General features: G+C 43.2%; 1 protein-coding gene across 1 annotated transcript in view; it reads left to right on the top strand.

Moving 5' to 3' along the window:
* Positions 1–16,836, top strand: part of LOC103588569 (tetratricopeptide repeat protein GNN-like) — a 61,267-nt gene that overhangs the window by 9,664 nt on the left and 34,767 nt on the right. The window contains 3 exon segments of the mRNA XM_008570282.1: positions 9,862–10,022; positions 12,637–13,078; positions 15,382–15,621. Of these exon segments, the coding sequence (XP_008568504.1) occupies positions 9,862–10,022; positions 12,637–13,078; positions 15,382–15,621 (843 nt within the window).

Raw genomic sequence — 16,836 nt, forward strand, 5'->3', positions numbered from 1 at the left:
CTGCCCACCTCTTCCTCTCACAGAGCTAAGTTTTCTTTCTTTTCCTCCCTCCCTCCTCTCTCACTCCCTCCTTTTTCTCTCTCTTTCTTTCACCAAATATTGAGTACTTTTATGTGTCTGGGCACCTGTTCTAGGCAGTGCAGATACAATAGTGAACAAAATGGACAAACGTCCTTACCCTCATGGAGTTTTCCTGTGATTGGAAGTGGGGAGGACAAAGAATTAATGAGTAACTAAATGAAAGATACAGAATGTTAGATGATGGTGAATTCTATGAAGAAAACAAAGCAGAGAAAAAAGGTTGGCAGGGTGTGTGTAGGAACTATTAAGATTTTAAACAGGGTAGTCTGGGAAAGTCTCCCTGAGAAAGGGACATTTAAATAAACACCCAGAGGGAGAGGAGGGAGGGAGCCCGGAAGGTATTTCAGGAATAGCGTTTTTACAGGAAACCAGTGCAAAGCCCTGAGATGGGACACACCTCTCAACTTTTGATCCTCCTATTCCACTCAATAACTGTTTATTGAGTACATTCGTTTACTCATTCATTCATTCATTACAGAATATTTATTTGTTGCCTGTTCTGTGCCGGATACTCCTCTGGATTCTGGGAATCTAGGCATAAGCTAGGCAAATAAGGTCATGGCTCTCATGGATGTAATGTTCTAGTTGAGAAAAGTAGATATCTCTATATTAGTTAGGGTATCTCTAGCTGCTGTGTCAACTAAATCCCATTTCACTGTTTCTCAAATGGAAGCTTATTTCTTGCTCATGTAACAGTCTAATATGGGGTTCTTAGGTAGGTAACAAATAGCTTTCTTCCATGTGGTGATTTGGGGACACAGGTTCTTTCCATCTTGAGGTTGTGTCATCCCCTAGGGCCTCAGAGTCCTCTGCTTTTGGCTAGAAGAAGGGGGAAAAAAGAGTGAAAAAGGCACACCTGTTCCTTAAAAGTTTCAGCCTGGAAGTGATACATAGCACTTTCACTCCCATTCATTTGTTGAGAATCTGGCCACACTGGGCCCACGTTTCCACACTGGGAATAAAGGGGGGATAGAGACCTAACCCCACCTTATGGAAGGGGGAGCATGAACTTTTGTGGGACAGGTCGCCGTCTTCTCATTGACAAGAAGGAGCCAGCCATGTGGAGACTAGAAGAAAGAATATTCCAGGCAAAGCGAACAACTTAGGTAACACATACAGCTCCTAAGCTGGAAACAAAGTTGAATGACTTAGGAAGGGAAAGAGGACCAGTGGGGCCAGATGGTGGAGGACCACAGGGGGAGTGCTACCAGAGGAAGCAGGAGGGGAAGGCAGGGCCACTTCATATCTGCACTTTGTAGACCAGAATGTTAGGTTTGGATTCTAATAAGTGCAGTGGGAAGCCAGCAGAGGGTTTTGAGCAGGGGAATGACATGATTTGATTGATTTTTTTTTTTTTCCTTTTTGTCTTTTTCCGTGTCCGGCAATGGATCGCAACCCTCAGTGTTGCCCCCGTACCGGACCGGGACCGGCAACGGGATCGCAACCTTCGGTGTTGCTCCCGCGCCTCGCTCAGCCAGTGAGCGGGAACCGGTCTGTATGTGGGATCCGAACCCTTGGCAGGAGCGCCGCCGCGCTTCCCAAGCGGCGCACTATAGCAGTGCGCCACCGGGCCGGCCCCTGATTGATTTTTTTAAAAGATCAAAATCAGGCTGATGTTCAGAAAATGAGTATAGGGAGCAAACATGAAAATAGGGACATTTGTTAGAGGCCATCACAATGGTCCAAGTAAGAGATGATGGTGGCTTGGAGGAGGACAGTAGCTGTGGATGTGGAGAGCTTTGGATGGAGTGAGAATTTGCTGTGGATTTGAATGTGGGGGTTAAAGGAAAGGGAGGAATTGAGGACCACTCCCAGATTTTGCTTTCAGAAGCCAGATGGATGGTGAGGGCAGTTGACTGAGACAAGACAACATTGGTGGGACAGGGAAGGGGAAGCAGGTTTTGAGGGAAATCAAGAGCTTTTGACATGTGATATTTAAGATGTAAAGTATGCTATGTGCCAGTGAGTGATAACAATCACGTGTGGGACCTGTGTAGTGCCCAACTCTATTGTAGGAGCAGTTGGGGAGTTTGTCCACCTGCATTTGAACCCTGTGCCACTACTTATTATCTGGGTGAGTTATTTTAACTCTCTGGCTCAGTTTTCTTATTCGTAAAATGTGGATAATAAAAAAAAATGTGCTTCACAGGTAATTGAGAGAGAAGATTAATAAGATAAAGTATGAAAGACAAAGGCACTTAGCTCAGTGCTTGGCATATAGTAAGCACTGATCAATATTAGCTATTATTAGGTACCTGCTGTGTACTTACATGTTTGTATTTGTCTGACTTTGCCTGCTTATGGGAATTCATCTCTTCTCATGTGGGGGCATGTACCTGGATGTGCCTCTGGGCCCTGAGCGAACGTGTGGGTGTTCTAGGATGAGTTTTGGTGGATATAGATTATTTCTGTATGAGGGGACAGGTATTTGAGTTTCTTTCTGTGTGTTTCTTTGCATGTGGCAGGTGTCTGTGAGTAAGTAGCAGTGGATATGGGTGAGTTCTCTATGGTTACATTTCTCAGAGCATAGAAAGTGGGTAAAATCAAAATTAGTAGAAGTAGGTGTGACTCTCTCTAAAAGGCAACTAATCGTATTCTGGAACATCCCAAAGGTGTTCAGTCTGGCCAGGCTGATGAACTCAGTTGTACATGCCCAATTAGGATTTTATTCCCAAACTGAATTATTTTAGTGAATGTTTGGGGTGCAGAAAGCTCCAAGTAAAAACAGCCACTATCTTTCTAACAAACAGATCTTTAGGCTGGCAACAGTAAATTCAGGAACAGCCTATGAACATGTGACACCTTTATCTCTGGAAGAACACGCCTGCTGGGAGGCTGAGGGGAAGGACTGTGGTTCTGGACTTGGCCCACATGTCTGGCTCTGCTACTTACTATCTGTGATCTTGGGCAGTTTGCTTAAGATCTCTGTGCCTCAATTTCTCATCTGTAAAATGAGGATGGGATTAATAGTACCTACCTAATAAGGCTGTGTGAGGATTAAAAGATAATACATGTAAAGAATTTAAAACGGTACCTGGCACACAGCTGCCATTATATTACTGTTGTTGTTGCATACTATTGCTGCTGTTATTATTCAATGAGCTAGAGAAAGAAGCAGGGAGTGGGGGGACTGCTAAGGGAAACAAGATACTCCCATTAATTAGCGAGATTAAGGAGAGGAAGGACCGCAATACAAGAGGGTTTGCAGCTGTTGCCACCGCCACTGCAGCCCAGAAAGGCTGCGGAGGGTGAGCATAGAAGGCTGGCCCCAGGGTCATTAACATGGCTGCCTTTGCCTAGAAGCCTGGTTTCACCCGGGTGAGGTGGATGTGGGGAGAGGAGGAGGCGCTGCTGCTGAGAACACAGCCAGCCTGAGCGGCCAGGGGCTGGCAGCAAGCTTCAGCGGCTCTGCAGAGAGCGTTTTCCTGTCCCTCGCTTCAGCTCTCTGCAGCTGCAGTTCCTGCGTAGGCTGTGGGTTGGGGCCCTCCCTATTGGGTACACCAAAACACATGCTTGTGACACTCATGTATCTGCTGCTCTGTTCTAACCCCTCTTTCCAGGATAAGGGGATCTTTTGGAGGAGAACTGCCTGTAGGCAGGTTGCCAGACTCCCACACCCCTTGCCTGCCTTGCCTTCTGTAACACGCTTCGCAGGTCAGATAGAGTCACTGACTTTCTCATTTACATGTTTTCCTTACCATGTTACCCCACGGAACCTGGTGGCCGTTCGAATAACAATGAGTTCTAATTCTTGAAGGCCTTCTGTGTACCAGGCACTGTGCTAAGGGCTTTATGGGTGTCTCATTTAATGCTCTCAGTGATCTGTCTACAGCATTGTTATCCCAGATAAGGAGACTGAAGCTCAGAATGGCAGGGCCACATGGCTACACATGGGCAGAGCAGGGGTTTCAGACTCAGGTCTCTTTTGAGTTCAAAGTGCCTAGTCCTCATTTCTGCACTGTCTTGCCTCCTTGAGCCAGCAGAGGAATATTCAACACTTGTGTATGATTTCCATCAGAGTCCTCTCCTGGCATCGGATATCAGGAGCATCTCATTCATGGTGGTGATATGGATTGGGTAGAAATCCTTGGTGGGGCTCTCCAAACTTTGCACCCTGGGCCTGCTGACTTCTCAACTTTGTCTCTTGCCCTTTGCTCCACAGGTTTGGTCTCCTTGGAGCTGACCAGTCACTTCCATCTGTTTATGTCTTTGTCCATTCACTTCCCTTCTCCTGAAACACTCCCCTACCACCACCCGACCCCTGCCTTTTCCCAGTAAAATTCTACTCATCTTTTAAGGCCCTATTCAGAGGTCACTCCTTCTATAAGAGGGGCTGATAGTTGCATTCTCTCCTTCACCCCCAATGTTGCCCAGGCATTCAGGGTAGCCCCAGTCTCATTGTATTTTAGTTTATGTGAGTGTCTCCCTCCAAGTACTGTGAGCTTGCCTTCCTTGATCCTCAGGCTACTTACAAATGGTCCTGCTGGGGCCGGCCCGGTGGCGCACTGGATAGTGCGCCGCTTGGGAAGCGCGGCTGCGCTCCCGCCCGAGGGTTCGGATCCCACATACAGACCGGTTCCCGCTCACTGGCTGAGTGAGGCGCGGGAGCAACACCGAGGGTTGCGATCCCGTTGCTGGTCCCGGTCCGGTACGGGGGGCGACACTGAGGGTTGCGATCCGTTGCCGGACACGGAAAAAGACAAAAACAAACAAACAAACAAACAAACAAAAAAAACAAATGGTCCTGCTGTATGCTTTATTGTCTGTCTCCCTCTATAAGTCATGTGAGTGCAGAGATCATGTCTATTTTATAACCAGTGCCTGACACAGACATAGAAGGTCTCAATGAATCTGTGTTGAATGATGAAAGACAACATCAATAAAAGTGAACAAGTTAGTCAATTGCTAAGTCATTAAGTGGGTGATTAAACACTTGAGATGTTACCATTTAGATCTGGCACCAGGCCATTGTCATTTAGTAGAGACAGATTGGTCCTGCCAGAATAAAGAGAAAAGTTGAATATCATTTCTCAATACTAGTAATGTGACTTTATCTTCAACATAATTTTGAGGAAAAATAATTATAATCAATCAAAATGTGATTTTTAAGAGCACTGAACATATATGCTCTCCTTCATATACAAAGATATAGATCCATAAGCATCATCCTTGAGTATTTTTTTGCCTAGCATTATTTTTTTGCTGGTTATTATTAGTGATGTTATGCCTAGTGATGGTTAGGCAGTGTGTATCTCTTAAGGTTCATTTACATTGTTTTGTTACTTAACCTCTCTGCCAGCTTTGTGGAAGAGGCGAATGACCCATGCCTCTGTGGACTCCCGTAGTGTCTGCTATTGAGCCAAACACACCAAGAAGTGGTGACCACACAGGCTTGAGAACAAATTATTAGGAAAATAAGTGTTTTAAAAGCTCCCGATGATCTGTGTGTTCAAATCCCTTCACCCCTCTAGCTCTCAGTTTTCTCATCTAAAAAATGAGGGGTTTGAACTATACAGTAAAAAAACCAAATAATCCAATTAAAAAATGGGCAAAGGAGATGAATAGACATTTTTCAAAGGAAGATATACAAATGGCCAACAGGTACATGAAAAAATGCTCAACATCACTAGTCATTAGAGAAATGCAAATCAAAAACACATTGAGATATCATCTCACCCAGGTAGACTGGCCATTATTAAAAAAAATGAGAATAAGAAATGCCGGTGGGGAAAAGGGAACTCTTCTATGCTGTTGGTAGGACTGTAAATTAGCACAGCCATGGAAAACAGTATGGAGGTTTCTCAAACTACAGATAGAACTGCCATATGATTCAGCAATCTCACTACTGGGTATATATCCAAAGGAATGGAAATCATCATGTCGAAGGGATACCTGTACTCCCATGTTCACTGCAGCTCTATTTACAATAGCCAAGATATGGAACCAACGTAAGTGTCCATTGACAGATGACTGGATAAAGAAAATGTGGTATATTTACACAATGGAATACTACTCTGCCATAAAAAGGAATGAAATTCTGCCATTTGCAGGAACATTGAAGAACTTGGAGAAAATTATGTTAAGTGAAATAAGCCAGACAGAAAGAGAAATACTGCATGTTCTCACTCAAAAGTAGGAGCTAAAAATTAAATAAGTAAATAAATAAATAAGAAAGAAAGAGAGAAAGAAAAAAGGAAGCAACAATCACAATAATACGTTGAACTTTCAGAAGGAGAGAACAGAACTGGGGTTACTAGAAGTGGGAAAGGGGGAGGGGAGAGGGACCAGTGAGAAAGTGGTTAATATACACAAAGAATGATTACGTATTGTAATGATGAACATCCTAATTATCCTGATTTGAGCATCCCAAATTGTACACAAGTACTGATAGTCAACTCTGTACCCCACGAATATGTATAATCAATCAAGTTTCAATAAACAAACAAACAAAAAATTTCAAGTCATAGATTTCATGGTCATTTTGTGATATAAAAATCACTTTAAAAATCAATATGGGCTTCTGGTCAAGATGGTGGAATAGATGGTCCCCAGCATCACTCTCTTCCACAAATCAACCAATTTGTAACTGTAAAAAAGTAATAACAGCCAAGCTGGGGCCACTAGAGCTCAGGGGATGAGGAGGAGGAGAGACCTATGGAGTGCATGAAGGCAGGAGGAGCCATGATGAGAGAAAGAAAAAACCGCTTGGACTGTTTGGAATCCTGGCTGCTTCCAGGCTGGAGCTGCTGAGTGCATGGAGCAGGAGCTGGCGAAAGCCGCAGCTGTGCCCTTCAGATGAAGTTGCTTGGAGGTGGCAGGGGAGAAGAGGGCATTGGTGGTCTCCAGGCCAGCAAGACCACTTATAGGGTTCCTGTGGACCCATACAGGAGTGAGGAGCCACAACAATTGAAAAAAAGGGAGCCACTCAGAGGCTGGTGAATCACTACAAAGGAGTGAACAACGGCCTGTCCCATGGGAGGTGTTTGGGGCATGGGTGGTGGGGGAGACGGGCCTACTGGGGGAACACTGGGGCACAGCAAGGACAGTGGATCTGCCCCCCAATCAGTGTAGGACCACTCAGTGGAGACTGGTCAGGAATATAGAACTGCAGGTGGTCTAGTTTGCTAAGAGACTCAGGCCAAGACCAGAGTTTCTATACAACCCTGGTGTACCAGATCTCACGAGTCCTGGAAGCACCTATAAAGTCAACCATTAAAACCTGAGCTGCACAAAAAGCCTTCCCCAGGGAATCAGCAGCAAAGCAGCAATTTAGCTCAACCACAGAGCTCAAGTGCTGGTCTCCACAGGAAGTTCCCCCATTTTGGAAGTAAGCAAAGGACAAAAAATTAGTTCCAGTGCAGAGTTTAAGTGATGGGAATAGCAAATAATCCAACATAGAACTGAAAGAAAAAACAAAATATCCACAGACCAGAGACAAAGTTTGATATTACCTAATAAAGGACTCTCATCACCAAAGAACACCTATAAGACCTAGAAGGACTGGAAGTCACCTGGGCTACCAAGCCAGGGAGGGGGGGAGGGCTGGGGTCCTCAGCCATGCCACCCCAACACCCGCAATCAGTCCCAAGGGATGGGGGGCCCTGGGCCTCAGCCATGCCCCTTGACACCCCCAGCCCACCCAGCAATGATCACGGAGTTAACCAGGGCTCCCAAGCTGGAGTGGTGGGGGGGTTGAGAGCTTCAGCCACACCCCTCTGACATCTGCTTCCAGCCCAGCAATGACCAAGCCACCACTGGAAGCTCCCTGGTCTCCCATGCAGGAATGGGGGGGGGAGGTGCCACAGGCCTCAACCCCGCCTCTCCTCCTTCTTCCTTCCACCCCATTTCCTTCCCCTTTCCCTTCTCCCCCTCCCCCCACAACTGCTCTGCAACATCATAGAATTTTTTAAAAAAAGTAATATTAATAAATAAACTTAAAAAAACCCAATACAACTCTACTGTGATATAGACAAATATAGAAACATTAATTTATTATAAAACAATGTATATTTCAACATGTAAATGCTCAGACATGATTCCAGTAGAAGACTCAGTGTTTCTATATGGAAAATCACCACAAAAGCAGTAAGTGTCAGTCTATAAGTGTAGACTGACATGTGTGTTATATTCAAGACTCAAACATCATGGGCAATATTGCTGTTGTGATTTTCCAAAGTGATGAATAAATCTTGGTGTTTGCTCAATGGGTGTTAGGTAAAAAGAAAAAACAGAAAAAAAATATTGGTGTCATTTCAAACAAAACAATATAATCTTCCATCAACTTACATGGTAAATACATTCTAGAAAATTCAATGTATTTTAAAACCATGCAAAAATGCTTTGTGTTTATATGTAAAATGGAGTTGGATTTTAGGTCAGATAATTATAAAGTTTTTCCCTTATGTAACAGTTTGACAAAACATTTGAGAGTCAGTTAGAACCACAGACAAAGCTTTGTTGTGTGTGAGTGTCCCGTGTTGTAGGATGTCTGGAATTCCTGGAACTGCCTCTGTTGAGAATCACTGCTCTAAACAGCTTCCTGGTTTTCAAAAGTTCACCGTACTTTCCTACGTCCAGGCCTTTGCCTATGCCTTGTCTTGATGACAGCCCTTCCCCTCATCTCTACCTGTGCGTTCTCCAAGGCTCATCTCAAATGTCTTCTACATGGAGCTTTTCTTCACTGTGGGGGTTCTGCATCAAACTCCAGTAGCCTGTGGACTCATATTCTGCCTTGAAATGTGGCCAGTTGTGTACACAACCCATTCTACTTCCTTTTAGTCCTTGACTTTATATTACAGATCATTTTATCACTTCTTGGCATCTAGCAAAGAACTTTTACATAATAGGCAACCAATAAATATTTGTTAAACGTAATTATTCTCAATGACTCTCACAGAATTTTAAAGCATCTGAGAGACTTAATCAATTAAAGCTCCTGCACATGACTTGATTTTCTAGATGCTGATATGCCTAAATTTCAATGGAAAATATTGCTTAAAAAAAACAAAAGCAAGAGGACTGGCAGGTTAGCTCAGTTGCTTAGAGCATAGCCTTATAACACCAAGGTCAGGGGTTCGGATCCCCCCTCTACCGGCCAGCTGCCCCCCAAAATAAATAAATAAATAAATAAAAGCAAGATAGAAGTCGTATGTAATAAAATGCTTTTAGGATATTAGGTAGTTGATTACAATTTTGGGTTGCTACTACTAGGTCACTTAATCACAGTCTGAAAGTTGGTCCTCTCAAATTACTTCCTTTGCCTTTCGATGGTTCATAGCTTAGTTCTCCCTAGTAATTTCCAGGGTCCAAGTTCTGGGGTAGAGTATTGTGCATAGAGGAATTGAAGATTGGTTTTGTTAGGTTTAAGATGGGCTAGGACCAAAGAAACTAGGCAAGAGTCCAGGATGGTGGCTGTGACTCCTAATGTTGAGGAGTTGCAGAATCTTCACAGACCACATGACTTCTCCTTCTTCCCATCTAACTCTTTGTAACACGATTTATTTCAACATTTTGGAAAATGAGAGTAATGCTTTGGATCATAAAAAATATTTTTTATATAAAATCCTAAAAATGTATTGGAGACATCTGGTGGCAAATATCACCACCTCTTTTAGGTTGAATATTTTGAGAATGCTAATCACACATATACATATATGTGTCAGCTGTACAGCTGTGAATAGCACTTTTGTTTCCAACCTCTTCTGCCTCTCCAACCCATTAACATATTTTAGCAGTGATGGAAACATTTTCACCTAATTTGAGCAAATTTCTATGCTATAGGTATTCAGCTCGAAACGGATATTCTTAATGAAGACTCACATGTCTTGGTTTTTTCACTTCTTGTTGAAGTGTTCATTGCTTCCATCAGTTTAAAGCCATGCATACTTGTAATAGATGGAATTGAAGAACTGATTGGTGTTTATGGGACCTCAGGCCAGAAGGTAACATCTTTTTAAAATAGCACCTATTTTATTGCTATTGTATAAAAAGAAAACCCAATTATTTAGGTTGCACCTAACACCTTTTCATTGCATTGCACATCTCTGGTTATAACCAACATTGTGTTTAGTCACTGCTTTATATTTTATTGAACAAATACTGTTATAGCATTTACAATGGGCAGGCACCATTTTAGGAACTTTAAAAATATTAATGCATGGGCCGACCCCGTGGCGCACTCGGGAGAGTGCGGCGCTGGGAGCGCAGTGGCGCTCCTGCCACGGGTTTGGATCCTATATAGGAATGGCCGGTGCGCTCACTGGCTGAGCGTGGTGCGGACGACACCAAGGCACAGGTTGTGATCCCCTTACCGGTCCCAAAAAAATAAAGGACAAAAAAAAAAATTAATGCATTTAATCCATACAACTGTATGAGGAACACTGTGATCACCATTTTTATTTACACAGAGGGAACTGAGCACGGAGACGTTAAGTGTCTTGTTTAAGGTCCTAAGATAGTAAAGTGGTGAGCTAAGAATTTGGACATGGGAAGTCTAGTTCCCAGAAACTGTGGCCTTTACCCCTGCGTGGGTCTGCCCCCCCTTTTATACTTTGATCATTCATTTATTGGGCCCCTACTATGTTCTTTGTTTGATTGTTTGGTCTACCTCATTGGCACTGATTTTGCACATCCCAAATCCTATTCACTGGGTGCCATCTTTAGTTTTCTACTGTTTGAAATAATATTCAGTCAATGGAACATCTACTACTTCTTATTGCCATTCATTTACTTTGGGAAGCAGTTTCTTTAAAACTTAAAAATATATATAATCAATAAAGTATGTAAGTAATAAATGTTTCTTATAGAAAATATGATAAAAAAAAGAAGAAAATAAAAAATTAAATATACTCAGTCTCACCACTGTTAGTCATTTTATGGGTTTTAAGCCTTTTTTCTATGGATATCTATATATACATATACATGTTAATGTAAATAGTTATACACCATATCGTTTTATAACCTGCTTTTTAATTTAATACATGAGAACCATAGTAATTCAATAAATAATTATTGACTACTTACCATGGGCAAAGCACTGTGAGCAAAGATAGACATGGTCCCTACAAAGAAATGGAGCTTCATTCTAGTGGGGAATGGCAGACATTGAGATCACATCAGTCAAATAAAGTATAAAATTGCAACTGCTGTGAGTGCTGCCACTGTGAGCACTCCCACTGTTGTGAGAACCTCTAAAGAAGGGATTTAACCCTTCTGTACTGCTTTCTGGGTTCTGCAGGAGGAGGAGGGGCTGCCCAGGCAGTTACCTCAAGCATAGTGCGGAGGTTAGGAGCCTGCCTAGGACCCTTGGTTGGAATCAATCTCTGCTGCTTACTAGCAGAATGAATTAGATAAGACATTTAGCCCCTCTATGCTTCAGTTTCCTCCTTTGCCTTTTTAGAGGGTTGTTGTGAGGATTGAATAAATTATGTATTAAAATTATACCCAGGATTTAATTTATAGAGGTATGGCTAAGTGACCACATGGAGAGGTCAAGGCCATTAAAATCAGAAGAATTTATTACTTACATTTCCTGAGAGAAGGGAACATGCCATGCAGGGTTCCAGGGTAAGTATTGGGTAGTCAGGAGGCAAAAGCAGGAGTAAACCAAGGCCATAGTCTTTATTGGAGTTTCCATGGGAAAGGCATGCAGGGGAGGGTAAACAGTTTAGGGTTGGCTAGTTTGAATAATTCTGGTAGGTTTAGGGGCATAGGGGCTGCCCCAGGTCTGATGCTGGCCCTGGGTTGATTTAGGGCAGAGGAAATATTAGGTTGGTGTGTGCAAGTTAGAAGGAGGTGGGTGGAAACACGATCTTGGATTGGCTGGTCTGCATGTGAAAAGTGTATTCCAGGCAAGCTGCCTACCACCCCCAGGAATTAGCTAGCCCTGGGAAGGACAGTCTCTCCCCTGGTCTATAAAGCCCTGAGAGATGTCAAAACATCTTAAAGTACAGAAAATAAAAAACATAATCAATATAGTTAGTACCTGAAGACACATAACATAATACCTGGCTCAGAGTAAAAACAGTCTGTGATTGTTGCTATTGTTAGGCAAAGAGAGGTGGAAAAGGCTGTTAAAGGAATTCAAGAAAAGATCTTATTAGGTGTTAATTTTGTTCCAAACTAAAACCATTTAAGTCATGACAGTATTGCTGCATAAAGTGATAGTTCTTCAGCATGAAATAATATCTTCTTTTTCAACCAAATGGCTCAATTTGCACTCTGTTAGGTTTCTTCAGGTTATCACTGTAGGTCATTCTTCAGACGTATGTGATTTTATTAAATTACTTACTCGTAGGAACCTCCTTTTAAAGTCCACATATGCACAATGCAATTCGTATCAGATAGGTCAGTCAGTCAAATATGGTTCTATGGAGTGTGAATTGGTGTTTTCTTACCACTGTATTGCTTACAATCCAAGTAACTATTAATAACTATAACCCCAACCCTCACCCTATACTTACTCCCTATATTCTACCTACTCTAAGTTTAGAAATCATCAGCAAAGTAAATTTATAGTCTTTAAAGTTTTCAAATGTCTTTGAATCTCTCCATCAGGCAAAAGATTTTTCCTGGCTGCCAAGCTTGCTCTCTCCTCATTGCAAATTTATCATGAGCACTGTCACCTCCAGCCTGTCCTACAAGTCGCTGTGTGCCCGCCCAGATGTGAGGACAGTGGAACTCACTAGCCCAGGAGAGGAAGAAACGAAACTAAACATCTTTAGACAGCATCTCTCCATGCTCAAAAAAGACCTCTCCCAACAGAGCAGACAAGCTTTGAGGAAAAAACCAAACCTGAATCCTTTAAAACTCACAATCCTAGCCCATGAATTGAAAGAATGTAGAATCTATAGAAATGAGTTTCAGTGTATGAGGGAGTACTTGGAGATGGTCTCTATTCAGGAACTCTGGGAATTGATTCTGAAACGCTGGATTGAAGACTATAGTTGGACTTTTAAACGAAAAAAGGCAAATTTAGACACTGCAGCTTCAGGAGAAGGTAGGCCTTGGCTAGTGTTGACAGCTTGGTGGGAGCCCACAGGGAGAAAGATGTGTGGTAGATTCTCATCCAGGGGAGGAGGGTCTAGGGATAGGGTTGTCAGAGAAAATACAGATGCCCAGTTAAATTTTCATTACAGATAAACAACAAATAATTGTCAGTATATTTCAAATATTGCATGGGACAGACTCATACTAAAAATTAACTAGTTGTTTATCTGAAATGCAAATTTAACTGGGCATTCGTATTTTTTTTTTTTTTTTTTTTGTCTTTTTTGTCTTTTTCCGTGTCCGGCAACGGATTGCAACCCTCAGTGTTGCCCCCATACCAGACCGGGGACCGGCAACGGGATCGCAACCCTCGGTGTTGCTCCCGCGCCTCGCTCAACCAGTGAGCGGGAACCGGTCTGTATGTGGGATCCGAACCCTCGGGCGGGAGCGCCGCCGCACTTCCCAAGCGGCGCACTATCCAGTGCGCCACCGGGCCGGCCCGGCATTCGTATTTTTATTTGCTAAATTTGGCAACTCTACCTAGACAGAGCTGTGTGCATTGATGGTAAAGAGAACTGTATTAGATGCAAGTTTCAGTTATATTTTTCAGGAGCCTAAGAAAAGGATCTTTATTATTTCTATAATTCAGTTTAATCTCTTTTTTGAGATCACAGTTCTACTGATGACAGGAACCTAATCCAGTCAATTCAGGTTAATTTATTCCTGGAATTAATCTCATTAATTTAGTTAATTCCATCAATTTAGTTTCAGTCAATTCAGGATGTTTTTAGTCAAACAAGAATTTGTGTCCTTCCGATATCTCCAATGAGTTGAACTTAGATCCAAGAGCCTGAGTGCTGCGTATCCTTGATTGTCATCTGTCCCTGCTGTCCTCCGTTGAGGAGGCCAAAGCCCCAGATGGTCCACAATTTCTCCATTTCCGGCTTCCTCTAGGATACCTGTGCTCCCACCTGTTCTCAGGGTGTTTGATCTTTGCTGCCAGCTGCTGATGTGGTCCTTCATCCGAATTAAGGAGGCCTCTCAGCTAACTTCGGAGCAAAATTTCTTTTCTTTTTGGGTGGAAAAAAATGTCTTCTTGAGGTCATCTTGTAATTGTCTGAGTCTGTTGTTTGTGATAAAAAATTTATTCCACAAGTTGGTCAGGAATTTTTTTCATGATATTTAACAATTAAGCTTCTGAGAGTCAAAGTTTGTTCTTTCAAACTGTTGTCTCTGCTATGAGCTTCAAAAGTCTATTTGGAAACTTGACTTTTTCTCTCTTTTCTGCTATAGTAGTCTTCTTTTAAGGGCAGTGAATTTAGAGTGGAGCAGGGATGGGAGGTGGGGGTGAGAAGAGAGAAGCACAAAACACTTAGAATGAAAGATACATTGATGTACTATGTAAGTACTATGACATATTGTCCTGCCCATTTTTCCCCCTGGAGTTTGCATTTCTGTAAAGAAAATTGACTTCAAATTTACTGTGCCCTCTTCCACCTCCAAGGAGGTGGAAACAAGATCTCTGTGCTCCTGGAAGAGTCACTCAGGCAAAGTGGCCTGTGGCTATGCTACCCCCACCCCCCCAGGGACTACTCCATCTGCCAGCACTGCCCAGCCACCCCCACCCAGGCCCAGGGAGCTCAGCCACAGGTACAGGAAGTTAAACTGGGGTAAACCTCAGGGGAAGCTTGTACAGCTGGGGCTGAACAGCTCTGCTTTTGGCCAAAGATTGTAGGGTAATTTGAGCTTGTTCCCCAGTTCTAGCATAGGAAATAAATTTAGAATGGTAGACCATGTTTTCATTTCTCTCAGTGGTATGAAGGACCTCTTTATAGCTGGCTGATCATAAAGTCAGTGGGAAGGCCAGCTATGGTGGAAAAACCTAAAGGTTAGGAGAGTAATGAAGACCTGGCTCAAGTGGTGTCTGTGAACGTGTGGCAGGAGGGCAATCATACAGAAAAACCACTCACACTCCTAAATGCGAATTTGGTGTTTGGAAACCAGCAGAAATGCTCAGTGCAATAATTGGTAAGCTTGACAATTTGTAACCACATCTCTGGATGTTAACAGTTTGGGCTCAGGAGCCAGTCTGTCTGGGTTCAAATCTTGTTTCTGCACTTCTGCGTAACCTCAGGTAAGTTATTTAACTTCTCGGTGCTCCATTTTCCTTATTTGTATGACAGGCACATTTATAGTATCTACCTATAGGATGATTGAAAGAAATAGTTGGTTAATCATATAAATCATTTGGAATGATGGCTGGCTCATGTTAGCTCTTATTTTGTCCTTATCATCATCATGTTGTCTGCGTAGGGCTGGATGGCTGGGTGGCCGACGCTCTGTGCTTATTGTGCATCTCACATTGTGGCTTGGCTGAGGATGAGCTACTCCAGCTTTTGGACATGCTGGGCTACAGGAATCATTACAAAGTGACCACATTGCACTGGGCTGCCTTCCGCAACGCCACCAGACAGTGGATCCAGGAGAAGCCCAATGGCCTCCTGTACCTCCGGCACCAGTCCCTGCGAAATGCTGTGGAGCACAAGCTTCTTGGTAAGGCTTGAATCTATGACAATACCTGCTGGTTAAGGGAAAGTTGGAATCACATACAAGGGAAAGCTTGCAGCTGGGATTTCTCAAGTAGAAATGAATCCATAAACATGTATGAAATGGTTATATAAGTTAGGACTTGCACCTGGTTGTGAGTAACTGAGACTTGACTTCAAAGGCTGAATACCCCAGGGTTTATTCTCTCATATAATAGACTTCTGGAGGCAGGCAGTCCCAGGCTGCTCTGCTGGCGCCAGTCACCTGGGACCCAGCTCCTTCTACACTGGCTTGAATTCTCAAGGTCACCTCATGCTCATGGCTGCTGGAGTTCCAGCCATCACATTTCAGGCAACAGGAAGGAAGAAGGGAGGAACAAGGACTTGCCACTTGCTTTTAAGGAACTTTCCTAGAAGTTTCACACCAACATTTCCATTTATTTCTCTTTGACTCAGATCTTCATTATTTGAAGACACAAGGGAGGCTGGGGAATAGAGTTCCAACTGGGTGCACTGCTACCCTAAACCAAGGTGGGGTTCTGTCACTAACAAAGAAGACGGAAATGGATACTGGGTAGGAATTAGCAGCCTCTGCCCCAATTCTGAAATCAAATCCTTATCCCCTTCTGAAGAGGACTGTGGGTCTGCATCTGAGAAATAATAGCAATCACAGATGCCTGACCTAGACGCAGAGCACTCTATGACAGTTACTTGCACAGAGCACTTCAAGCCTGAAAAGCCTTTAAGCTGCAGCCTCTGGGAATATAGGAAATCACAATGGCATCTACTAGAAATGATTTCTTGTTAAGAGCAATGGCTTTGTAGTCTCACTGAACTGGTGTGACCTTGCCCGAAGTGCTTAATTCTCTAAGACCCAATTTTTCACCTGCAAAATTGAGATAACAGTATTTACCTTGAGAGTACTAAAAATGCTAATTTATTTAAGGTATAGCATCTGGCACTTTTGGTGGCTATTTGAGCCAATTGCCAATATTTCTAACTCCCCCACGTCCCGTGCCACTATGGGAAACACTTCCTAGTCCCCTTGTTGGTTGGGGCATGTGACTAAGTGGTCACTGGTAATGTTCAAGACCGTGGCTGCTCTGTCAGTCCCAGAGTGAAGAGACCTGGACTGGAGTTCCTGGTTTCCAATCCTGTGATGGACATAATAGACTTTTGCTCTTTTAAGCCACTGAAATTTGAGGGTTGTTTGTCAAGACAG

The sequence above is a fragment of the Galeopterus variegatus genome, unplaced genomic scaffold, assembly GCF_000696425.1.
Source record: "Galeopterus variegatus unplaced genomic scaffold, G_variegatus-3.0.2 Scaffold588, whole genome shotgun sequence".
Taxonomy (NCBI): Eukaryota; Metazoa; Chordata; class Mammalia; order Dermoptera; family Cynocephalidae; genus Galeopterus; species Galeopterus variegatus.